Source organism: Callionymus lyra, chromosome 9, assembly GCF_982586985.1.
Source record: "Callionymus lyra chromosome 9, fCalLyr1.hap1.1, whole genome shotgun sequence".
NCBI lineage: Eukaryota > Metazoa > Chordata > Actinopteri > Syngnathiformes > Callionymidae > Callionymus > Callionymus lyra.
The window spans coordinates 12,568,583-12,595,095 of record NC_141826.1 but is presented as its reverse complement, the minus strand read 5'-3'; the positions used below and the strand labels follow the sequence as shown (position 1 = coordinate 12,595,095).

Sequence of the window (26,513 nt, the reverse complement as noted above, 5' to 3'; positions counted from 1 at the left end):
CTCGAAAAAAGTTGAAAATTCGACATTTCTCTTGACCCCGGGGGTGAAAAAAAGTTGGAAAATCAACGTCTCTAAAATTGGGCAATAATGTCTTTAAACCATAGTTTATCATCAGGCCGATCATGTGAAGGCAAATAAATGTTGCCTAAATGTCGAAAATGTTGTTTTCTGAAGTTTCAAAGAAAGTTGACAATTTGACATTTGTTGACCCCTGGGGTGAAAAAATGGCTGGAAAATCAACGTCTCTGAAATCGGGCAATAATGTCTTTAAACCATAGTTTATCATCAGGCGGATCATGTGAAGGCAAATAAATGTTGCCTAAATGTTGAAAATGTTGTTTTCTGAAGCCTCAAAAAAAGTTGAAAATTCGACATTTCTCTTGACCCCGGGGGTGAAAAAAGGCTGGAAAATCAATGTCTCTGAAATCGGGCAATAATGTCTTTAAACCATAGTTTATCATCAGGCGGATCATGTGAAGGCAAATAAATGTTGCCTAAATGTTGAAAATGTTGTTTTCTGAAGCCTCAAAAAAAGTTGAAAATTCAACATTTCTCTTGACCCCGGGGGTGAAAAAAGGATTGAAAATCAACGTCTCTGAAATCGGGCAACAATGTCTTTAAACCATAGTTTATCATCAGGCGGATCATGTGAAGGCAAATAAATGTTGCCTAAATGTTGAAAATGTTGTTTTCTGAAGCCTCAAAAAAAGTTGAAAATTCGACATTTCTCTTGACCCCGGGGGTGAAAAAAGGCTGGAAAATCACCGTCTCTGAAATCGGGCAATAATGTCTTTAAACCATAGTTTATCATCAGGCGGATCATGTGAAGGCAAATAAATGTTGCCTAAATGTTGAAAATGTTGTTTTCTGAAGCCTCAAAAAAAGTTGAAAATTCAACATTTCTCTTGACCCCGGGGGTGAAAAAAAGTTGGAAAATCAACGTCTCTGAAATCGGGCAATAATGTCTTTAAACCATAGTTTATCATCAGGCGGATCATGTGAAGGCAAATAAATGTTGCCTAAATGTCGAAAATGTTGTTTTCTGAAGCCTCAAAAAAAGTTGAAAATTTGACATTTCTCTTGACCCCGGGGGTGAAAAAAAGTTGGAAAATCTACGTCTCTGAAATCGGGCAATAATGTCTTTAAACCATAGTTTATCATCAGGCGGATCATATGAAGGCAAATAAATGTTGCCTAAATGTCGAAAATGTTGTTTTCTGAAGCCTCAAAAAAAGTTGAAAATTCGACATTTGTTGACCCCGGGGGTGGAAAAAAGGCTGGAAAATGAACGTCTCTGAATTCGGGCAATAATGTCTTTAAACCATAGTTTATCATCAGGCGGATCATATGAAGGCAAATAAATGTTGCCTAAATGTCGAAAATTTTGTTTTCTGAAGCCTCAAAAAAAGTTGAAAATTCCACATTTCTCTTGACCCCGGGGGTGAAAAAAGGTTGGAAAATCAACGTCTCTGAAATCGGGCAATAATGTATTTAAACCATAGTTTATCATCAGGCGGATCATGTGAAGGCAAATAAATGTTGCCTAAATGTCGAAAATGTTGTTTTCTGAAGCCTCAAAAAAAGTTGAAAATTCCACATTTGTTGACCCCGGGGGTGGAAAAAAGGCTGGAAAATGAACGTCTCTGAAATCGGGCAATAATGTCTTTAAACCATAGTTTATCATCAGGCGGATCATGTGAAGGCAAATAAATGTTGCCTAAATGTCGAAAATGTTGTTTTCTGAAGCCTCAAAAAAAGTTGAAAATTCGACATTTGTTGACCCCGGGGGTGGAAAAAAGGCTGGAAAATGAACGTCTCTGAAATCGGGCAATAATGTCTTTAAACAATAGTTTATCATCAGGCGGATCATGTGAAGGCAAATAAATGTTGCCTAAATGTCGAAAATGTTGTTTTCTGAAGCCTCAAAAAAAGTTGAAAATTCGACATTTCTCTTGACCCCGGGGGTGAAAAAAGGTTGGAAAATCAACGTCTCTGAAATCGGGCAATAATGTCTTTAAACCATAGTTCATCATCAGGCGGATCATGTGAAGGCAAATAAATGTTGCCTAAATGTCGAAAATGTTGTTTTCTGAAGCCTCAAAAAAAGTTGAAAATTCGACATTTGTTGACCCCGGGGGTGGAAAAAAGGTTGGAAAATCAACGTCTCTGAAATCGGGCAATAATGTCTTTAAACCATAGTTTATCATCAGGCGGATCATGTGAAGGCAAATCAATGTTGCCTAAATGTCGAAAATGTTGTTTTCTGAAGCCTCAAAAAAAGTTGAAAATTCGACATTTGTTGACCCCGGGGGCGGAAAAAGGTTGGAAAATCAACGTCTCTGAAATCGGGCAATAATGTCTTTAAACCATAGTTTATCATCAGGCGGATCATGTGAAGGCAAATAAATGTTGCCTAAATGTCGAAAATGTTGTTTTCTGAAGCCTCAAAAAAAGTTGAAAATTCGACATTTGTTGACCCCGGGGGTGGAAAAAAGGCTGGAAAATGAACGTCTCTGAAATCGGGCAATAATGTCTTTAAACCATAGTTTATCATCAGGCGGATCATATGAAGGCAAATAAATGTTGCCTAAATGTCGAAAATGTTGTTTTCTGAAGCCTCAAAAAAAGTTGAAAATTCGACATTTGTTGACCCCGGGGGCGGAAAAAGGTTGGAAAATCAACGTCTCTGAAATCGGGCAATAATGTCTTGAAACCATAGTTTATCATCAGGCGGATCATATGAAGGCAAATAAATGTTGCCTAAATGTCGAAAATGTTGTTTTCTGAAGCCTCAAAAAAAGTTGAAAATTCGACATTTGTTGACCCCGGGGGTGGAAAAAAGGCTGGAAAATGAACGTCTCTGAAATCGGGCAATAATGTCTTTAAACCATAGTTTATCATCAGGCGGATCATATGAAGGCAAATAAATGTTGCCTAAATGTCGAAAATGTTGTTTTCTGAAGCCTCAAAAAAAGTTGAAAATTCGACATTTGTTGACCCCGGGGGTGGAAAAAAGGCTGGAAAATGAACATCTCTGAAATCGGGCAATAATGTCTTTAAACCATAGTTTATCATCAGGTGGATCATATGAAGGCAAATAAATGTTGCCTAAATGTCGAAAATGTTGTTTTCTGAAGCCTCAAAAAAAGTTGAAAATCCGACATTTCTCTTGACCCCGGGGGTGAAAAAAGGTTGGAAAATCAACGTCTCTGAAATCGGGCAATAATGTCTTTAAACCATAGTTTATCATCAGGCGGATCATGTGAAGGCAAATAAATGTTGCCTAAATGTCGAAAATGTTGTTTTCTGAAGCCTCAAAAAAAGTTGAAAATTCGACATTTGTTGACCCCGGGGGTGAAAAAAGGCTGGAAAATGAACGTCTCTGAATTCGGGCAATAATGTCTTTAAACCATAGTTTATCATCAGGCGGATCATATGAAGGCAAATAAATGTTGCCTAAATGTCGAAAATTTTGTTTTCTGAAGCCTCAAAAAAAGTTGAAAATTCGACATTTCTCTTGACCCCGGGGGTGAAAAAAGGTTGGAAAATCAACGTCTCTGAAATCGGGCAATAATGTATTTAAACCATAGTTTATCATCAGGCGGATCATGTGAAGGCAAATAAATGTTGCCTAAATGTCGAAAATGTTGTTTTCTGAAGCCTCAAAAAAAGTTGAAAATTCCACATTTGTTGACCCCGGGGGTGGAAAAAAGGCTGGAAAATGAACGTCTCTGAAATCGGGCAATAATGTCTTTAAACCATAGTTCATCATCAGGCGGATCATGTGAAGGCAAATAAATGTTGCCTAAATGTCGAAAATGTTGTTTTCTGAAGCCTCAAAAAAAGTTGAAAATTCGACATTTGTTGGGTGGAAAAAAGGTTGGAAAATCAACGTCTCTGAAATCGGGCAATAATGTCTTTAAACCATAGTTTATCATCAGGCGGATCATGTGAAGGCAAATAAATGTTGCCTAAATGTCGAAAATGTTGTTTTCTGAAGCCTCAAAAAAAGTTGAAAATTCGACATTTCTCTTGACCCCGGGGGTGAAAAAAGGTTGGAAAATCAACGTCTCTGAAATCGGGCAATAATGTATTTAAACCATAGTTTATCATCAGGCGGATCATGTGAAGGCAAATAAATGTTGCCTAAATGTCGAAAATGTTGTTTTCTGAAGCCTCAAAAAAAGTTGAAAATTCGACATTTGTTGACCCCGGGGGTGGAAAAAAGGCTGGAAAATCAACGTCTCTGAAATCGGGCAATAATGTCTTTAAACCATAGTTTATCATCAGGCGGATCATGTGAAGGCAAATAAATGTTGCCTAAATGTCGAAAATGTTGTTTTCTGAAGCCTCAAAAAAAGTTGAAAATTCGACATTTCTCTTGACCCCGGGGGTGAAAAAAGGCTGGAAAATCAACGTCTCTGAAGTCGGGCAATAATGTCTTTTAACTATAGTTTATCATCAGGCGGATCATGTGAAGGCAAATAAATGTTGCCTAAATGTTGAAAATGTTGTTTTCTGAAGCCTCAAAAAAAGTTGAAAATTCGACATTTCTCTTGACCCCGGGGGTGAAAAAAGGTTGGAAAATCAACGTCTCTGAAATCGGGCAATAATGTCTTTAAACCATAGTTTATCATCAGGCGGATCATGTGAAGGCAAATAAATGTTGCCTAAATGTCGAAAATTTTGTTTTCTGAAGCCTCAAAAAAAGTTGAAAATTCGACATTTCTCTTGACCCCGGGGGTGAAAAAAGGCTGGAAAATCAATGTCTCTGAAATCAGGCAATAATGTCTTTAAACCATAGTTTATCATCAGGCGGATCATGTGAAGGCAAATAAATGTTGCCTAAATGTCGAAAATGTTGTTTTCTGAAGCCTCAAAAAAAGTTGAAAATTCGACATTTCTCTTGACCCCGGGGGTGAAAAAAAGTTGGAAAATCAACGTCTCTGAAATCGGGCAATAATGTCTTTAAACCATAGTTTATCATCAGGCGGATCATGTGAAGGCAAATAAATGTTGCCTAAATGTCGAAAATGTTGTTTTCTGAAGCCTCAAAAAAAGTTGAAAATTTGACATTTCTCTTGACCCCGGGGGTGAAAAAAAGTTGGAAAATCTACGTCTCTGAAATCGGGCAATAATGTCTTTAAACCATAGTTTATCATCAGGCGGATCATGTGATGGCAAATAAATGTTGCCTAAATGTCGAAAATGATGTTTTCTGAAGCCTCAAAAAAAGTTGAAAATTCGACATTTGTTGACCCCGGGGGCGGAAAAAGGTTGGAAAATCAACGTCTCTGAAATCGGGCAATAATGTCTTTAAACCATAGTTTATCATCAGGCGGATCATGTGAAGGCAAATAAATGTTGCCTAAATGTCGAAAATGTTGTTTTCTGAAGCCTCAAAAAAAGTTGAAAATTCGACATTTGTTGACCCCGGGGGTGGAAAAAAGGCTGGAAAATGAACGTCTCTGAAATCGGGCAATAATGTCTTTAAACCATAGTTTATCATCAGGCGGATCATATGAAGGCAAATAAATGTTGCCTAAATGTCGAAAATGTTGTTTTCTGAAGCCTCAAAAAAAGTTGAAAATTCGACATTTGTTGACCCCGGGGGCGGAAAAAGGTTGGAAAATCAACGTCTCTGAAATCGGGCAATAATGTCTTTAAACCATAGTTTATCATCAGGCGGATCATATGAAGGCAAATAAATGTTGCCTAAATGTCGAAAATGTTGTTTTCTGAAGCCTCAAAAAAAGTTGAAAATTCGACATTTGTTGACCCCGGGGGTGGAAAAAAGGCTGGAAAATGAACGTCTCTGAAATCGGGCAATAATGTCTTTAAACCATAGTTTATCATCAGGCGGATCATATGAAGGCAAATAAATGTTGCCTAAATGTCGAAAATGTTGTTTTCTGAAGCCTCAAAAAAAGTTGAAAATTCGACATTTGTTGACCCCGGGGGTGGAAAAAAGGCTGGAAAATGAACATCTCTGAAATCGGGCAATAATGTCTTTAAACCATAGTTTATCATCAGGTGGATCATATGAAGGCAAATAAATGTTGCCTAAATGTCGAAAATGTTGTTTTCTGAAGCCTCAAAAAAAGTTGAAAATCCGACATTTCTCTTGACCCCGGGGGTGAAAAAAGGTTGGAAAATCAACGTCTCTGAAATCGGGCAATAATGTCTTTAAACCATAGTTTATCATCAGGCGGATCATGTGAAGGCAAATAAATGTTGCCTAAATGTCGAAAATGTTGTTTTCTGAAGCCTCAAAAAAAGTTGAAAATTCGACATTTGTTGACCCCGGGGGTGAAAAAAGGCTGGAAAATGAACGTCTCTGAATTCGGGCAATAATGTCTTTAAACCATAGTTTATCATCAGGCGGATCATATGAAGGCAAATAAATGTTGCCTAAATGTCGAAAATTTTGTTTTCTGAAGCCTCAAAAAAAGTTGAAAATTCGACATTTCTCTTGACCCCGGGGGTGAAAAAAGGTTGGAAAATCAACGTCTCTGAAATCGGGCAATAATGTATTTAAACCATAGTTTATCATCAGGCGGATCATGTGAAGGCAAATAAATGTTGCCTAAATGTCGAAAATGTTGTTTTCTGAAGCCTCAAAAAAAGTTGAAAATTCCACATTTGTTGACCCCGGGGGTGGAAAAAAGGCTGGAAAATGAACGTCTCTGAAATCGGGCAATAATGTCTTTAAACCATAGTTCATCATCAGGCGGATCATGTGAAGGCAAATAAATGTTGCCTAAATGTCGAAAATGTTGTTTTCTGAAGCCTCAAAAAAAGTTGAAAATTCGACATTTGTTGGGTGGAAAAAAGGTTGGAAAATCAACGTCTCTGAAATCGGGCAATAATGTCTTTAAACCATAGTTTATCATCAGGCGGATCATGTGAAGGCAAATAAATGTTGCCTAAATGTCGAAAATGTTGTTTTCTGAAGCCTCAAAAAAAGTTGAAAATTCGACATTTCTCTTGACCCCGGGGGTGAAAAAAGGTTGGAAAATCAACGTCTCTGAAATCGGGCAATAATGTATTTAAACCATAGTTTATCATCAGGCGGATCATGTGAAGGCAAATAAATGTTGCCTAAATGTCGAAAATGTTGTTTTCTGAAGCCTCAAAAAAAGTTGAAAATTCGACATTTGTTGACCCCGGGGGTGGAAAAAAGGCTGGAAAATCAACGTCTCTGAAATCGGGCAATAATGTCTTTAAACCATAGTTTATCATCAGGCGGATCATGTGAAGGCAAATAAATGTTGCCTAAATGTCGAAAATGTTGTTTTCTGAAGCCTCAAAAAAAGTTGAAAATTCGACATTTCTCTTGACCCCGGGGGTGAAAAAAGGCTGGAAAATCAACGTCTCTGAAGTCGGGCAATAATGTCTTTTAACTATAGTTTATCATCAGGCGGATCATGTGAAGGCAAATAAATGTTGCCTAAATGTTGAAAATGTTGTTTTCTGAAGCCTCAAAAAAAGTTGAAAATTCGACATTTCTCTTGACCCCGGGGGTGAAAAAAGGTTGGAAAATCAACGTCTCTGAAATCGGGCAATAATGTCTTTAAACCATAGTTTATCATCAGGCGGATCATGTGAAGGCAAATAAATGTTGCCTAAATGTCGAAAATTTTGTTTTCTGAAGCCTCAAAAAAAGTTGAAAATTCGACATTTCTCTTGACCCCGGGGGTGAAAAAAGGCTGGAAAATCAATGTCTCTGAAATCAGGCAATAATGTCTTTAAACCATAGTTTATCATCAGGCGGATCATGTGAAGGCAAATAAATGTTGCCTAAATGTCGAAAATGTTGTTTTCTGAAGCCTCAAAAAAAGTTGAAAATTCGACATTTCTCTTGACCCCGGGGGTGAAAAAAAGTTGGAAAATCAACGTCTCTGAAATCGGGCAATAATGTCTTTAAACCATAGTTTATCATCAGGCGGATCATGTGAAGGCAAATAAATGTTGCCTAAATGTCGAAAATGTTGTTTTCTGAAGCCTCAAAAAAAGTTGAAAATTTGACATTTCTCTTGACCCCGGGGGTGAAAAAAAGTTGGAAAATCTACGTCTCTGAAATCGGGCAATAATGTCTTTAAACCATAGTTTATCATCAGGCGGATCATGTGATGGCAAATAAATGTTGCCTAAATGTCGAAAATGATGTTTTCTGAAGCCTCAAAAAAAGTTGAAAATTCGACATTTGTTGACCCCGGGGGCGGAAAAAGGTTGGAAAATCAACGTCTCTGAAATCGGGCAATAATGTCTTTAAACCATAGTTTATCATCAGGCGGATCATGTGAAGGCAAATAAATGTTGCCTAAATGTCGAAAATGTTGTTTTCTGAAGCCTCAAAAAAAGTTGAAAATTCGACATTTGTTGACCCCGGGGGTGGAAAAAAGGCTGGAAAATGAACGTCTCTGAAATCGGGCAATAATGTCTTTAAACCATAGTTTATCATCAGGCGGATCATATGAAGGCAAATAAATGTTGCCTAAATGTCGAAAATGTTGTTTTCTGAAGCCTCAAAAAAAGTTGAAAATTCGACATTTGTTGACCCCGGGGGCGGAAAAAGGTTGGAAAATCAACGTCTCTGAAATCGGGCAATAATGTCTTTAAACCATAGTTTATCATCAGGCGGATCATATGAAGGCAAATAAATGTTGCCTAAATGTCGAAAATGTTGTTTTCTGAAGCCTCAAAAAAAGTTGAAAATTCGACATTTGTTGACCCCGGGGGTGGAAAAAAGGCTGGAAAATGAACGTCTCTGAAATCGGGCAATAATGTCTTTAAACCATAGTTTATCATCAGGCGGATCATATGAAGGCAAATAAATGTTGCCTAAATGTCGAAAATGTTGTTTTCTGAAGCCTCAAAAAAAGTTGAAAATTCGACATTTGTTGACCCCGGGGGTGGAAAAAAGGCTGGAAAATGAACATCTCTGAAATCGGGCAATAATGTCTTTAAACCATAGTTTATCATCAGGTGGATCATATGAAGGCAAATAAATGTTGCCTAAATGTCGAAAATGTTGTTTTCTGAAGCCTCAAAAAAAGTTGAAAATCCGACATTTCTCTTGACCCCGGGGGTGAAAAAAGGTTGGAAAATCAACGTCTCTGAAATCGGGCAATAATGTCTTTAAACCATAGTTTATCATCAGGCGGATCATGTGAAGGCAAATAAATGTTGCCTAAATGTCGAAAATGTTGTTTTCTGAAGCCTCAAAAAAAGTTGAAAATTCGACATTTGTTGACCCCGGGGGTGAAAAAAGGCTGGAAAATGAACGTCTCTGAATTCGGGCAATAATGTCTTTAAACCATAGTTTATCATCAGGCGGATCATATGAAGGCAAATAAATGTTGCCTAAATGTCGAAAATTTTGTTTTCTGAAGCCTCAAAAAAAGTTGAAAATTCGACATTTCTCTTGACCCCGGGGGTGAAAAAAGGTTGGAAAATCAACGTCTCTGAAATCGGGCAATAATGTATTTAAACCATAGTTTATCATCAGGCGGATCATGTGAAGGCAAATAAATGTTGCCTAAATGTCGAAAATGTTGTTTTCTGAAGCCTCAAAAAAAGTTGAAAATTCCACATTTGTTGACCCCGGGGGTGGAAAAAAGGCTGGAAAATGAACGTCTCTGAAATCGGGCAATAATGTCTTTAAACCATAGTTCATCATCAGGCGGATCATGTGAAGGCAAATAAATGTTGCCTAAATGTCGAAAATGTTGTTTTCTGAAGCCTCAAAAAAAGTTGAAAATTCGACATTTGTTGGGTGGAAAAAAGGTTGGAAAATCAACGTCTCTGAAATCGGGCAATAATGTCTTTAAACCATAGTTTATCATCAGGCGGATCATGTGAAGGCAAATAAATGTTGCCTAAATGTCGAAAATGTTGTTTTCTGAAGCCTCAAAAAAAGTTGAAAATTCGACATTTCTCTTGACCCCGGGGGTGAAAAAAGGTTGGAAAATCAACGTCTCTGAAATCGGGCAATAATGTATTTAAACCATAGTTTATCATCAGGCGGATCATGTGAAGGCAAATAAATGTTGCCTAAATGTCGAAAATGTTGTTTTCTGAAGCCTCAAAAAAAGTTGAAAATTCGACATTTGTTGACCCCGGGGGTGGAAAAAAGGCTGGAAAATCAACGTCTCTGAAATCGGGCAATAATGTCTTTAAACCATAGTTTATCATCAGGCGGATCATGTGAAGGCAAATAAATGTTGCCTAAATGTCGAAAATGTTGTTTTCTGAAGCCTCAAAAAAAGTTGAAAATTCGACATTTCTCTTGACCCCGGGGGTGAAAAAAGGCTGGAAAATCAACGTCTCTGAAGTCGGGCAATAATGTCTTTTAACTATAGTTTATCATCAGGCGGATCATGTGAAGGCAAATAAATGTTGCCTAAATGTTGAAAATGTTGTTTTCTGAAGCCTCAAAAAAAGTTGAAAATTCGACATTTCTCTTGACCCCGGGGGTGAAAAAAGGTTGGAAAATCAACGTCTCTGAAATCGGGCAATAATGTCTTTAAACCATAGTTTATCATCAGGCGGATCATGTGAAGGCAAATAAATGTTGCCTAAATGTCGAAAATTTTGTTTTCTGAAGCCTCAAAAAAAGTTGAAAATTCGACATTTCTCTTGACCCCGGGGGTGAAAAAAGGCTGGAAAATCAATGTCTCTGAAATCAGGCAATAATGTCTTTAAACCATAGTTTATCATCAGGCGGATCATGTGAAGGCAAATAAATGTTGCCTAAATGTCGAAAATGTTGTTTTCTGAAGCCTCAAAAAAAGTTGAAAATTCGACATTTCTCTTGACCCCGGGGGTGAAAAAAAGTTGGAAAATCAACGTCTCTGAAATCGGGCAATAATGTCTTTAAACCATAGTTTATCATCAGGCGGATCATGTGAAGGCAAATAAATGTTGCCTAAATGTCGAAAATGTTGTTTTCTGAAGCCTCAAAAAAAGTTGAAAATTTGACATTTCTCTTGACCCCGGGGGTGAAAAAAAGTTGGAAAATCTACGTCTCTGAAATCGGGCAATAATGTCTTTAAACCATAGTTTATCATCAGGCGGATCATGTGATGGCAAATAAATGTTGCCTAAATGTCGAAAATGATGTTTTCTGAAGCCTCAAAAAAAGTTGAAAATTCGACATTTCTCTTGACCCCGGGGGTGAAAAAAAGTTGGAATATCAACGTCTCTGAAATCGGGCAATAATGTCTTTGAACCATAGTTTATCATCAGGCGGATTATGTGAAGGCAAATAAATGTTGCCTAAATGTCGAAAATGTTGTTTCCTAAGCCTCAAAAAAAGTTGAAAATTCGACATTTCTCTTGACCCCGGGGGTGAAAAAAGGTTGGAAAATCAACGTCTCTGAAATCGGGCAATAATGTCTTTAAACCATAGTTTATCATCAGGTGGATCATGTGAAGGCAAATAAATGTTGCCTAAATGTCGAAAATGTTGTTTTCTGAAGCCTCAAAAAAAGTTGAAAATTCGACATTTCTCTTGACCCCGGGGGTGAAAAAAAGTTGGAAAATCTACGTCTCTGAAATCGGGCAATAATGTCTTTAATCCATAGTTTATCATCAGGTGGATCATGTGAAGGCAAATAAATGTTGCCTAAATGTCGAAAATGTTGTTTCCTAAGCCTCAAAAAAAGTTGAAAATTCGACATTTCTCTTGACCCCGGGGATGAAAAAAGTCTGGAAAATCAACGTCTCTGAAATCGGGCAATAATGTCTTTAAACCATAGTTTATCATCAGGCGGATCATGTGAAGGCAAATAAATGTTGCCTAAATGTCGAAAATGTTGTTTTCTGAAGCCTCAAAAAAAGTTGAAAATTCGACATTTCTCTTGACCCCGGGGGTGGAAAAAAGGCTGGAAAATGAACGTCTCTGAAATCGGGCAATAATGTCTTTAAACCATAGTTTATCATCAGGCGGATCATGTGAAGGCAAATAAATGTTGCCTAAATGTTGAAAATGTTGTTTTCTGAAGCCTCAAAAAAAGTTGAAAATTCGACATTTGTTGACCCCGGGGGTGGAAAAAAGGCTGGAAAATGAACGTCTCTGAAATCGGGCAATAATGTCTTTAAACCATAGTTTATCATCAGGCGGATCATGTGAAGGCAAATAAATGTTGCCTAAATGTTGAAAATGTTGTTTTCTGAAGCCTCAAAAAAAGTTGAAAATTCGACATTTGTTGACCCCGGAGGTGAAAAAAGGCTGGAAAATCAACGGGGGTGAAAAAAGGCTGGAAAATCAACGTCTCTGAAATCGGGTAATAATGTCTTTAAACCATAGTTTATCATCAGGCGGATCATGTGAAGGCAAATAAATGTTGCCTAAATGTCGAAAATGTTGTTTTCTGAAGCCTCGAAAAAAGTTGAAAATTCGACATTTCTCTTGACCCCGGGGGTGAAAAAAAGTTGGAAAATCAACGTCTCTGAAATTGGGCAATAATGTCTTTAAACCATAGTTTATCATCAGGCGAATCATGTGAAGGCAAATAAATGTTGCCTAAATGTCGAAAATGTTGTTTTCTGAAGTTTCAAAGAAAGTTGACAATTTGACATTTGTTGACCCCTGGGGTGAAAAAATGGCTGGAAAATCAACGTCTCTGAAATCGGGCAATAATGTCTTTAAACCATAGTTTATCATCAGGCGGATCATGTGAAGGCAAATAAATGTTGCCTAAATGTCGAAAATGTTGTTTTCTGAAGTTTCAAAGAAAGTTGACAATTTGACATTTGTTGACCCCTGGGGTGAAAAAATGGCTGGAAAATCAACGTCTCTGAAATCGGGCAATAATGTCTTTAAACCATAGTTTATCATCAGGCGGATCATGTGAAGGCAAATAAATGTTGCCTAAATGTTGAAAATGTTGTTTTCTGAAGCCTCAAAAAAAGTTGAAAATTCGACATTTCTCTTGACCCCGGGGGTGAAAAAAGGCTGGAAAATCAATGTCTCTGAAATCGGGCAATAATGTCTTTAAACCATAGTTTATCATCAGGCGGATCATGTGAAGGCAAATAAATGTTGCCTAAATGTTGAAAATGTTGTTTTCTGAAGCCTCAAAAAAAGTTGAAAATTCAACATTTCTCTTGACCCCGGGGGTGAAAAAAGGATTGAAAATCAACGTCTCTGAAATCGGGCAACAATGTCTTTAAACCATAGTTTATCATCAGGCGGATCATGTGAAGGCAAATAAATGTTGCCTAAATGTTGAAAATGTTGTTTTCTGAAGCCTCAAAAAAAGTTGAAAATTCGACATTTCTCTTGACCCCGGGGGTGAAAAAAGGCTGGAAAATCACCGTCTCTGAAATCGGGCAATAATGTCTTTAAACCATAGTTTATCATCAGGCGGATCATGTGAAGGCAAATAAATGTTGCCTAAATGTTGAAAATGTTGTTTTCTGAAGCCTCAAAAAAAGTTGAAAATTCAACATTTCTCTTGACCCCGGGGGTGAAAAAAGGATTGAAAATCAACGTCTCTGAAATCGGGCAACAATGTCTTTAAACCATAGTTTATCATCAGGCGGATCATGTGAAGGCAAATAAATGTTGCCTAAATGTTGAAAATGTTATTTTCTGAAGCCTCAAAAAAAGTTGAAAATTCGACATTTCTCTTGACCCCGGGGGTGAAAAAAGGCTGGAAAATCACCGTCTCTGAAATCGGGCAATAATGTCTTTAAACCATAGTTTATCATCAGGCGGATCATGTGAAGGCAAATAAATGTTGCCTAAATGTTGAAAATGTTGTTTTCTGAAGCCTTAAAAAAAAGTTGAAAATTCGACATTTCTCTTGACCCCGGGGGTGAAAAAAGGCTGGAAAGTCAACGTCTCTGAAATCGGGCAATAATGTGTTTAAACCATAGTTTAAGATCAGGTGGATGATGTGCATGCAAAAAAATGTTGCCTAAATGTTCAACACAATGTATATTGATCCCACATTAAAAAAAAAAGGGGAAACTTTTTAAAATCTGCCAAAAGATGAGCCGTTTGTTCTCATTGTCTCTTAAAGACCACTATACACATGTACGTCTCCAGAATCATATAGTATTTATACTCACTCTCAGCTCTATACCTGCTGCGGTTCATTGTTAACAACTTGACAAGAACAGGGATTACCTTCACGTGCACATCATTTCACGGTTGTTATAAATGTGTGTTGATTAGAGGACTCGCGATCGAAGCACTGTCAATCATATCTGACGGTTCCAATACAAAGAGTTGTTGCTCCTCAGCATATCACCAACATAAACTTTAGATAAATATTTCTTACACACGATCAATCCTTCCAGTCAACGTCTCAAATGTTTCAGTGAGAATCGTCGCTGCTGATCGATCGACAAAGTGCAGAGAAAACAGATGTAGAACTGAAGTACTCTTTCTCACCACAAGTTGTTAACCAAGTTATTTCTAGCGATATATAATTATATATTTTTTTCTCATCATTTTTATAAAAATAAATTCAAGAGCTTTCCCAGAAAACGTATTGCTTTTTTGAAAAGGTGCCATTAAATTGGATTTTCAATTTTTGTTTCCAAAAATGAAGGCCCGAAATTGTTTTTTTAAATTTGCGTTTCAAAATTTAAAATAGAATGAACGGAAGGTACACCAATACGTCCTCACACCTGAGGCGTCATACCGTCCAACGCCGTGCAATGCCCCCAGCCGTCACTAGGGTGACGGTATAGGGGGACAGAAACATCGGTTTTAGCCATCACAAGTCAATCATTAATATACAGAGAACTCCCCAACATCGGATTCAGATGGCCCGGGTAACATTTTCGTCGCCCAACTCTTTGTTGCCACAGTTCGATTCTACCCCCGATTGTGCTTACCGACCTCTAACCACTTTGAGGTGGTACACGGCGACCATAAATTGGTAAAAAATGCTTCAATTGTATATTTTGAAGCTTGGACCGTTCAAGTCAAGAGGCTCTCGCGGAGTAATACATGCTTAAAAGGTCCTGTTAAAGTGACTATATTGTATATTTTTAGGTGTTACAATCCACAATGTTGAGATTGTTTAATGACAGAGTAAAATAAAGTCTGGATGTGCTATTTTGCTTCATACTCTTTATAATCAGGTGGTGCGCTTTTGTATGAAAATAGACCCTTTCATTGAGATTGCGTTTATGGACATATGTTTTCTTTTTATTTAGCTGCGATTATGAGCGATCTACGTGACGTTTGTCAACAGTAATCGAGATCCAGCAGAGGTGACGTCACACACGCTAATAATACACGCAACTTCCTCCAAAACCCCGGGATATGACGTCCCATTTGTTGACACACGGATAAGCGTTTCGTCAAGTCAAGTCAAATTGAGTCAGATTTTGTGCTCACGCTTCTGCAGTAACTTGACGGAACAAGGTGCGCGTCACTCGTCTATTGAGGTAAGATATAATTATTTCTTTAAGTCGACTCAGAAAAATCTTTCATTACCTGTAATGTAACTTTCTGAGGTGTGTTAACGCGAGAGCTAGTTCGCTATTTTGTTTGTTATTTTGAAGGGACGAAAATATATTGATATTCCAATAAAAAGTTTGCTATATTGGTAGGTCATGGTAGGCGATTTATTTGATTAATATTCAAGATTAAGCGCTTTGTGACCCTTCATTTGGTTCTACTACAGTCTATTACAGTTCTACTACACAAATCCACCGGTCGCAGAACATGACCAGACAGAGGTAGTCTTTGCTCTTGAGGCTGTCGTACTTGTATACTTTGTCTGAATTTGCAAGTTCTAGCACAGTGATGTTACAAACTTTCTTCACTCCTGATTTAATAGAGGCGTTTCTACAAGAACTCCGGCAAACTTTGAACGATGAAAATTGACTGCGTGGTAGAAACTCCGGGACCTTCTGATCGGGCTTCTTCAAACTGGAGCAAACGAGGAACAATCCATTTCTGACGGTGTCTTCATGGCAAAGGATGATGACATCACAGGTTCCGTGAACTACATCCACAGCAAAATTAAACATGTAATGAAAATCTTAATTTATATTTAAAAGGAGCACTAGTATCTTTTTGTTTTGTTTTTACATGGAAGTAACCTGCAAGAACTGCCTAGAACTCCAGACCTGCTTGACATGAAACCTTTCTCTCTGTGGTTCCTGCCAAATGATTTCAAATGAGAAGTAAGTGAGTAAGTAATATTTGTAAGCATAGTGAACACAAACTTGTAAACCTACAGAACATCCCATCATGTAAATAATCTAAAATGCTATTCAATGTTCTTTTCTAGGTGAGATGGAGTGCTGCATATCAGATAGGTTCTGGACTAACCATTGGAGGTGGAAGAGGTAAATTCCTCCCTCTCTGGAATAGCAGTGACCACCAAACGCATGTCAAAAGCAGGTGAGATGGTTACATCATACACACTTTGGTCATTAAAATAGTCATGTTTGGTAATAATGATAAATACATTTCTGTGGCAGGACGCACTGACATGCTGACGCTGACGCCTATGGCCAAAGTTTTCTGGGTTCTGTTGTTGGAAACACTTGGTCGTGCCGTCAAGCTGGTAGGTACCAGACTGAAGAGTCTTTTTCAATAGATTTTACAGTTCAAATGATCGGAATCATACGACTTAATTAATACAATGTTTTCCAGGTTCTCTTGACTTTGGGACAAAGAGGATTCAACGTTGTTTTGGCAGTAAGGAGACGGCAGGAAGTGAAAAGATTCTTGAGAAGGAGATGAACCACCTCTGGTCTCTGTCAAGTCGTTGTGATTCCCTGAAAGAGTTTTCTCACATAGCAGCATCACAGCAAGGTAAGAGTTTATTTAGCAAGTGAAGAACAGAAGTAGTCCATGTACAGTTCCTCATTCTTATTGTCTTATTCTTTTAAGATACATGGGCTTGACTGGTGAGGCTTTGAAGGATCTTCAGAGCATTTGAGGAGCAGCAGCAAGTCAGCATGACGTCACCCGAACCATGACTTGAACCAGACACTACTACACGCAAGTCTTCGCCGAGGATGAAATCATCACATCGTGCAGATTCACTCTGACGGTTACTTGTGACATTTGTGAAGATCTGTGAACAATTGTTTGATATGAAACCTGTAATAAAACAAAATTTGATGTCATTTTGAATAATTCTCCCATAGTATTCATCCTCAGTGCAGGTAATGTGTTGTGAAAATGACTATTGGTGATTTAGAAGTCGTAAAAAGGTCTCTGTTTACCCTAGTTTGAGATCGACATAGAGTCCAACATGAACAATATCAGACGGACCATGTAAGTGAAAACATTTTTTTCCCAAATGTCTAAATTATTGTTTTTTGAAGGCTCAAAAAAACATCTCCGAGTATGTAAAATAATGTCGGAAAACTTAAGTATGATATAACACGGACCATGTGAGCGCAAAAAATTGTTGCCTATATTTTAAATTGTTGTTTTTTGAAGGCAAAAAAAAAAAGATAGAATTCGACCTATTTTAACCACTCAAACTTGTAAAAAAAAAGGCCAAAAATCAACATCTCCAAAAATTAATAATAATGTCGGTAAACTTAAGTATGATATCCGACGCACCATGTGAGCGCAAAATATTGTGGCCCAAATGTGTAAAATGTTGTTTTTTGAAGGCTCAAAAAAGGTAGAATTCGATCTATTTTAACCACTCAAACTTAAGAAATAAGGCCAAAAAACAACATCTCCAAAAAAGGAAAATAATGTCAGAAAACGTAAGTATGATGACGAACCATGTGAACACAAATAAATGTTGACTTTACGTTGAAATTTTTGGTTTCTGAAGCCTCAAAAAAGTTGAATATTCCACACATTTTGATTACAGATGGTAGAAAAACGGTTGAAAAGTCAACGTCTCCTAAATCGGGCAATAATCTCTTTAAACCATAGTTTAATATCATGTGGATCATGTGAAGGCAAATAAATGTTGCCTAAATGTTGAAAATGTTGTTTTCTGAAGCCTCAAAAAAAGGTGAAAATTCCACATATTTTGACTACAGAAAGTTGAGAAAAGGGGGAAAAGTCTACGTAACCGAAATCGGGAAATAATGTCTTTAAACCATAGTTTAATATCAGGCAGATCATATGAACTCAAAAAAATGTTGCCTAAATGTTGAAAATGTTGTTTTCTGAAGTAAAAAAAAAAAATTTGACCAATTGACCAAAGTTGAAATAATAATTTGAATAAACATTGTAACGCAAGAGTCTAGGAGGGTTTTCAAGGAGATACAGAATTGGGCACAGTGCTTAATTTTCTCATTATTTTCTATTGTTTACAAAAATACTTTATTATTTGAAAACAACATCTGTTGTGATGAATAAAGTTGTGCTAGAGGGGATTGATCATGACCCCTCTTGGTTGTGGTAGTTTTACTTACCTCTCTAATGCAGTTCGGTTTCCCACATGCCCCGGTAACGTCATGCTACCTGAAGTGAAGCTAATCCAATCTGAAAAGTGCTTTATGTTGTTCATTTCAAACAACAAAATAATCCAATCTTCAATACCATAATTGAAAAAATCGTGGTGCTGAGAAGCACTATAAACGTCTTGGCAACAAAATGCTTAATAGTGGTTCAGCAATAAAGCTAGGCCTGGCTGGGAAGAAGGGGGGGGGGTCTGGCATTCTGTGACAACTATGAAGATGTGAAGTCAACCTCCCTCAACAAAGATAAAGTTAACAGTTTTTTTTGCTGTTCTCTCACTCCAACAGTGTCCAAGTATTCTTCAAGGACACTTAAAAAACAGTTTGGCAATCTATTTTAGTCCACTTCTATTTCTAATTCCCCAAACTTCACAGCCATCCCAAAAGGAAATGTTTCACCAACCACACACACACAAAAAAAGTCCTCAGTGAAAAATCCCACTGAAGTCTCAAGTCGTGCCTGGCAGACGCCGGCGTGCACGCTGAGAATGTGGCTCACGCATTTGCAATTTTGATGAGCTGCTAACTACATTTGTTGTCGACTTTGTAGTTGGAAATACTCAACATGATCAAGCAACTTTTTTTTTACTGTTTTGTGAAGCTCGTTCTTCAGGGATGACAATAAATCTAGTGGTGAAAACCTGCTCAAATGTGAGACTGCAGGATGATATCCGAAGGTACGGGTGAATTCCAACCTCACCGTAGGACAATTGATGAAATAATGATGGCTGATGAATGACATTTTCTTAGAGAAATGTCATGGTTAATGATTAACTAGAGGTTTAGTGGACAGTGTAGATGGAAATGATGAGCAGTTTTGACAACAGGAATCATGGTTTCACAGGAAATAACTGCAATTCTTTGGAAGAAAGCAGTACATATTTGAATTCATAAAAAAATCATCTGATATTTGCAGTGAGATAAAGAGATTCAAAAATATGATCAGAAATATAGTTTGACTATAGAAATTGTTTGATTTCAGTCGAAAATTGTTTGATAATAGTTGAAAATTGTTGGATTATACTTTAAATTTGTTGGATTATAGTTCATAACAAAAAAAATGATTACAGTTGAACATTTTTGGATTGTAGTTGGAAATAGTCGGATTACACCTGGATTTTACTTATTAAAGTTGAAAAAAATGTTTTGATTACAGTTTAAAATAATTTAAATTTCGGTTGAAAATGTTTTATTATAGTTAAAATTGTTTAAATACAGTTGAAAATAGTTTAATTTCAGTTAAAAATAGTTTGATTATTGTTGAGAAATGTTTTATTACCGTTGAACTTTGTTTGATTTCAGTTGAAAATGGTTTGATTATAGTTATGATTATATATTATAACTGATTGTGGTTGGGTGAGACAATCGTCCTCATGATAAGTAAAAGTGAGAAAAAAAAGATGTATGACTTATTATAAATATTTCTATTAATCAAATGATGTTTCTTGGATTTTTATTTTATCTGTAATAAAGGAATCAAAGTATCAGAATTAAAAGCCTTTAAAAAATAACTTAATATTTCACTGAAATCTCTGTTTTTGCACACCTCTCTATACTCTTACGAACTGTGGAATTGCATTGGCCAACATCGAGGTTGCAGAGCAAATCCCCTCATTTTCATTTCTGTCTGTAGCTTACATGCGTGTGTGAAGAATGCTGATGAGATATGAAATAACCAGGAGGCACTGACTCACCAACCATGAACCTCACTGGTACGGTGCATATAAAACAAAAATACTCTATCATTCAAAGTGTACTTGAATGATAGCCAGGGAACTTGTATAAAACTTGACATTATAATAAATGGAAGTTGAATAAAACTGACTGGTGAAAAAATAACAAGCATTTTCTTCTGATAAAAAAGCCCATTTATATCTCACACCTGCCGATTTCAGCACCAAGTGTGTAGCGAGGAACACTCCTTTCTAAAGATCGGGTTATTCTTCAGAGCTGCTGTGGCCGTCACAAACCCTGCAGGGAGTATCCAGTCATTGCTGGAACCCCCAGTCGAGAGTGTCAATCTTATCCGTGATCTTTTTCCTCCCCTGCTGGTAAATATTGTCATCGCAACTTGAAGGTAGTTCTCTGTGCTTTCAGGTGAGAAATTAATTTTCTTTCTTTTGCTATTACAGGTGATGGTTCATTAATTACGTCAGTGTATATATAATATTCGAGAAATAATATCTGAGACTGGAGATCGAGGAGCTTTACCAGCTATGTAAAAGGAACTGAAATGGAAGGAATGCAGTTACTGAATCGGTTTCTTCTCTGCACAAACCTGTTAAAAGATAACATAAACGGAGGAGAGAGATTCTCAGACATGTGGCGAAAAGGCTCTTTAAGTTATGAAACAAACAAATTGGGATAAAATCAAGCAAAAATAACGTAAACACGATGATTAAGAAAAAAAAACATGTTGACTCACATGGATCGGTCTCCTAGCATTTTTCCTGAAATAACCCTCGTTGGCTCCCGGCAGGAGCTGTGACCAGACTTCGTTGGCTTCTGTGACCTCCATCAAAAAAACTCATTTTCATAAAATACTGGCTATCATCTTTTTAAATTATAGTATTTACAATTTAATCATCTATATCATTAGAAAACTAGTTTTCTATTCATATGTGTCTCGCAGTCAAGGGTTGATGAAACAGCTCGTGACGTTTAATCATACACTGTTAAATTGTGGAGAGCTCTTTGCACCTTAAAACTTAGCTCTTGTTTCTCATTTTAAAATCAAAATTAATAGAAGAAAAAAAAGGGTGAAAAGCAGTTTCTCAATTCTGACTTTAAAGTGATAATTTTGTCCAAAAAAGCATCTTAAAATCACTTTCCAAATATTGATTTCTTGATTCTCAGAATTTTGACTTGAAAGTGACATTAAATAACAGAATTCATATTCTCAGACTGAGTCAATCATCACTCTAAAGTCATAATTCTGAGAATAATGTGCGATTAATAGAGAATTATGCGTTTAATTTCTTTACTGGTCCTAATCCTCTTCTGTTAAATAGCAAAGTGGACACATTTTTTTTAATGAGAATTACTATAGGCATTGGAATATGGAAGAGAATAATAAAATGGTACGTAAGTAAGTAAAGGTTATTATTAAAGCGTTTTTCTTGACCAAGGTCATAAAGCGCTATAACAATCGAAAACAATACACAGTTAAAATATATACTTAAAAAGGCCAAGACACATAAGACAAACACAGGAGTCCCCGAAAATCAGAGAAAAACCTGCACAAATAAAAATGTCTAAAAAATATGTTTCTTGAAGGATTTAGTAGTCAGATTTTTAAGGACCAGGGAAATGTAAGTTCTCCTAATACAGCAGGTCACCACTGTAACACAGACCCAGACAGTTCCACTTCATCTCTCAGTCTTCTCAGCAGGATCTGGTAATCAACTGTGTCAAAGGCTGAGGATAATAATAATAATAATAATAACCCTTTAATATTTATTCATGTATTTAGTTCAGTTTTTTCAACAATAACAAAAAAACTTGAAACAAAACTTTTGTATTCGATGATCTAAATTTTGAAATGCCTCACCATGTTGTATAGATTGAACACATTTTTGTAGGATGTGAATAAATAAAACTTTCAATTAAAGTTAAATTGGTTTAAATCGAGGAAGAATTGTATGATCATTAATCAGACATGACAGCGAACAAACTGTTAAGTTATTTATTCTCTGTTTGGCACCAAAGGATCAGCTGTCATGTTGTATCACCTCATTCACCAAAAGGTGAAAAAATGTTTTCGAGTTTCCCCTTTTACAACAGTGTATTTTTTTTCCCCAAGACTCGTACACAAAAGGATGAATTGTGAGTACATGAAAGCAACCGTTTCACAATCTTCCTTTTGCAGAAGCTTGAAATAGTGTAGAATTTAGAGATATGAACCCAAGCTGTTGGTCGGATTCTTTAAAGGTTTGACAGGGAACAAAACAGTAGAAAGAAGAAGGAAGTAAGCTGTAGAAAGAAAGGAGAGAGACCTTTGTGAATATTTTGTTTATAACTTTAACAAAATAAAAGTCGGACTTAAAAGAAAGTTTAGTGAAACCATATATTCATCTTTTTTTTTTTTTTTTACAGTTTTAATTTTGGTACATGGCACAATCAGCATGTATGCATCTGGTATACATAAATAAATATTAAATATTCTATACATAAATATACATATAGAGCTCTTACAAAGACACCGAGAGCATTCTTGGCATGTTTCTTTATGACAACACAATTTGAGAAACAGTTGGTGTTGGTCAGTCGATGTAAACAGTGATTCCTTCGGTTCTGTTTGAAAGTGATATCTCTATAGAAGCCCTATACATATATGTATGTACGCCCATATTTATATATATATATATTCAGGAAATGGAGTCAAATTGACGGATTTATTCAGCTCTTTGTCGAGGGAAATCATGTCAGTTAGTTCAGTTGAGTCTTTAAGCTATTTTTTTCTTCTCTTACACGTAAAATAATATATTTATTTATAATCTTTAAGCAAAATTAGACATATAGAACTTTTGAAAAATAACAAAAGTGCTATTTTGCAAAGACAGACACACGGCAGGAAACACTACATGTGATGAACCAAAAAATCATCATGAGTAGAATCTTCAGCTCCAGAATCACATTATACAATCTACAATTAAAAAATAAAAAAATCAAACCCAGAAAACAAACAAAAATGGTGCACAAACACATTCATCCATACGTATTCACTCGTTTTTTTACCCTTTTTGAAACGTTCCACCAGTGTCGAGTTCTCATGCACACGGCAGCGTGTGCGCACGTTTGTGGAGATAATATCAGATAGCAAAGAAACTGAATGTAAAATATGCACTTTTTTTCATAACAAAACAATCACAGTAACAATGTATTTATCTCCACACTTCATCTCCTGACAGGAGTTGTCCAAGGCCAAAAACAAAGAACTCATAAACCATTTATTGTTCAGCTGTTGTTCCACAACAAGAAAAAAAAAAAAATCCCCAAAATGGGCTTCAAATCTCTGCACATCTTCCGGCTTCCTATCCTGGATCAGTCTCTCTTCTCTGAGTCTCTTCAGCTTGTAACACACTTGGCATGGAATAGTTTCAGGGAGTAGAAAAAAAAAAGACTTTATAAGGCATTGAAACTCAAAATAAACTAAAGAAGCAAATGTTGATGAACAGGCCATTGTCTCCTGTTGGAGGAAGGGAGGGGGAAATGAAAAGCACTTCTGATAGTTTTTTTTTGATGAATTCAAGAAAAAAAAAACATTTTCAGTATCTCCTAAATCTGCTTAAAAAGGCTTTTAAAATGATTACTTTAGAAAAAAAGACAGCAAAAAGAGTCCGTCTCAGATGAGGAGACGGGAAGCAGTTTTGATTTTGGCAGCTCTGCACAACATGACATCCAAAGAGAGCACTCAGCAACTCTTCTCATAGTAAAAGTCTTGATAAATCTCGTCACGTTTTAATCCAACTCCTGCCCTTCCCTTCCCCTCCCCCACGCTGTGATATTTATAAAACACAATCCTCTTCTCCGCTCGTTCATCCCTCTGCTCTTCCTCCTCCAGCCGCTGCCTCCCTCCCTTCCTCCCTCGTTCGTCTCATCCTGCAGCCCCCGGCCTCCTTAAAGCTATACGCGGGTGGTGGAGTGGGAGTGCGGCAGGCCGGTGGAGTTGAAGCCGGTAGTGAAGGTGTTGTAAGGGTGCAGGTTGGGCATGCCCACCAAAGAATTTGGGATCATGGTTATAGTGTTCGGCGTCATGAGGGGGATGTCGTCGGGGGATCGACGTAGGGTGAGTGTGTAGTCTGGGAGGGACGCTAAACGAAGGGCCCCCTCGTTGCTGTTCCCGGCCTCGCACTCGTGGTGCGTCTGGTTCATCTGCAGGGACATGATCTCCTCCTCGGGCGCGTGGTGACCAATGTCATTGGAGGTGGTCTGGCGTTGCGGACTCGGCTGCCCGTGGCCGGAGTCCTGCCGGCGCTTATCCTTGCGGTAGTAGAGAGCCGCGAAAGCCAGAACGTTGAGGAACAACAGCGATGCTCCGACGGCGATGGTGACGCTGAGCTCTGTGGAATAGTCCCGTGGGTTCTCCACCACCAGAGGACCCGTCTCTTCCTCGTCGCTCCAGGTGTCTTTGTCTTCGCTGTTATAGGCCGGGGACATGGGAGGTCGCTTGGTGTTTAGGGGCCAGGACGTTTTGCTGTTGGGCCTTTTGGTGGACAGGGTGTTCTGAGTGGTCTCCGGAGGGGGCACCTTGGTGGTGGTGGAGGTGTAGTGAAACATGTCGTGAAGGTTGTACAAGTGGGGCACGAGGTGTTTCCAGAAGGCCACTTTGGTGGCACGGTAGTGGTCCCTCACACGGGGCTTCAGGCCGATGTGCAGGTACAGCTGGTCCTGGGGGTTGTACTTGGACCACGCGACCTCTTCAAAGCGATTCGCCTTGGTGTGGATGAACTTTGTGTCTTGAGGAACCGGTTTGTTGGGATCCCTGCACACAGAGAAAATATAAATTACCCTGAGAACCTGATTATAACAGGATCCTCTTTTCATCATGATCTTATAAAGATCATACTTAACCCTTGTGTTACCTCTGGGTCACATTGACCCCAGACATAACACAGTGGTTAAAATGTATATTGCATGTTTTAATGCCAATTTAAAATTGAATTTAAGATCGACTCTACAATAAACCAAAAGTTGTAAATGACATAAAAACCCCCACATCAATGAATAGGATTAGGGACATTTTCTTTATCCATAAAACATGATTTTGAACATTATATTTCACTAAAAACATGGTCTGTCGTCCATGTTGCCTGGCAACCACTTTCAGACAGGTTGAAACATATTGGTGGAGAGCCCATTCTCAACCACTGTTTTGTTAGGTACACTATTATGAAAAGTAAATGTTGCCACAAGTTTTTTAAAAGGAAATAAATGTTTGCACAAATGATGAGTAAGATTTCATGTTGGTTTCAAATTGGTTAAAAAACAAACTTCTTAATTTTAATGGGAACCAAGGCCTTGTTTTTTCAATTTATTAATTTAATTGTTTTTTACCTTTATTTTATCTCAGGGTCAAGATGACCCAGAGGCACAAAAACAAACGTGTTTGAGGTATCCCTTGTGCTGTCTCTGGATCTATGTGAACAACCTCCATGGCTTCCAAAAATACATATGCAGTGGTAGTCGATACAGCAAACACATTTGTTTTGGGGCCGTCGGGTCTCCTTGACCCGGAGATAACACAAGGGTTCAGACTTTTTAGGATCCTTGTGAGTCGGTTTATCTCATAGAAGAGCATAAGGGAAGGATATTTCTATATATTAGAGATAAAGAAATGACATTAAACTATAAAATATACATTAACATCATCTGTAAATTCAAACATTGCTATGAAACATTGAAATATATGAGTCATTAAATTATGTGATGATTCAAAATATCTTTTAGAATAGTTGCGCCTATATATTTCATGAAAAATTCTTGAAATATAAATCCCTTCGGATTGTTCATTCCTCCCTACAAGAACTCCTCTGCTGGTCTTATTCAGACGACGTGCAAAACGAGGACACACTCATTTAAAGTAAATACATATGAATTAGTCAGCAGGCTTCAGGGCTCGCGTCAGAAATCATCTTCTTGCTGAAGCTCCTCCGTTAATTGTGCGGTGAGGGCAGCACAGTGTGTGGCGGTGAACAGGAGTGGACATATTCATCGAGATACACGATGCAACAGCAGAGTTCTGCTGGTGTCGACCCCGACTGAAGGAATTGAATATGAGAGAAATGTTTTTCTGAACCGGCAGTTTCTCGCCTGACCTACAGATGTCTCTGTTTCACCTTTGAGTCGTCATGCGTCAATGCTGCTTGACCACCGTTTCAATTACAGTCAACATATTGATCTATGGTTTATATCAACACATGTCAATCCTTCCACCGCGATGAGACTTATTGTGGCTGTTCATACTCACTTGTGTAACATCAAACCAATTTTTAATTCTTTGCACAACATGCTTCTGCAAATGTCATCAGCAAGAAATGTATAGTATATGTCCCAGACAAACTGACACCCACACAAACATACACAAATACAAACGC

The 26,513-nt window shown here is 37.5% G+C and overlaps 1 protein-coding gene across 2 annotated transcripts in view; it reads right to left on the bottom strand.

Annotated features, from left to right (window-relative positions):
* Nucleotides 1-22,492: 22,492 nt before the first annotated feature.
* Nucleotides 22,493-26,513, bottom strand: part of nlgn3a (neuroligin 3a) — a 207,340-nt gene continuing 203,319 nt past the window's right edge. For both annotated transcript variants that reach the window (XM_087799797.1, XM_087799798.1), the window contains one exon: nucleotides 22,493-24,901. In XM_087799797.1, the coding sequence (XP_087655923.1) occupies nucleotides 24,043-24,901 (859 nt within the window). In that variant the 3' untranslated portion in view covers nucleotides 22,493-24,042. The remainder of the gene's footprint in view (nucleotides 24,902-26,513) is intronic.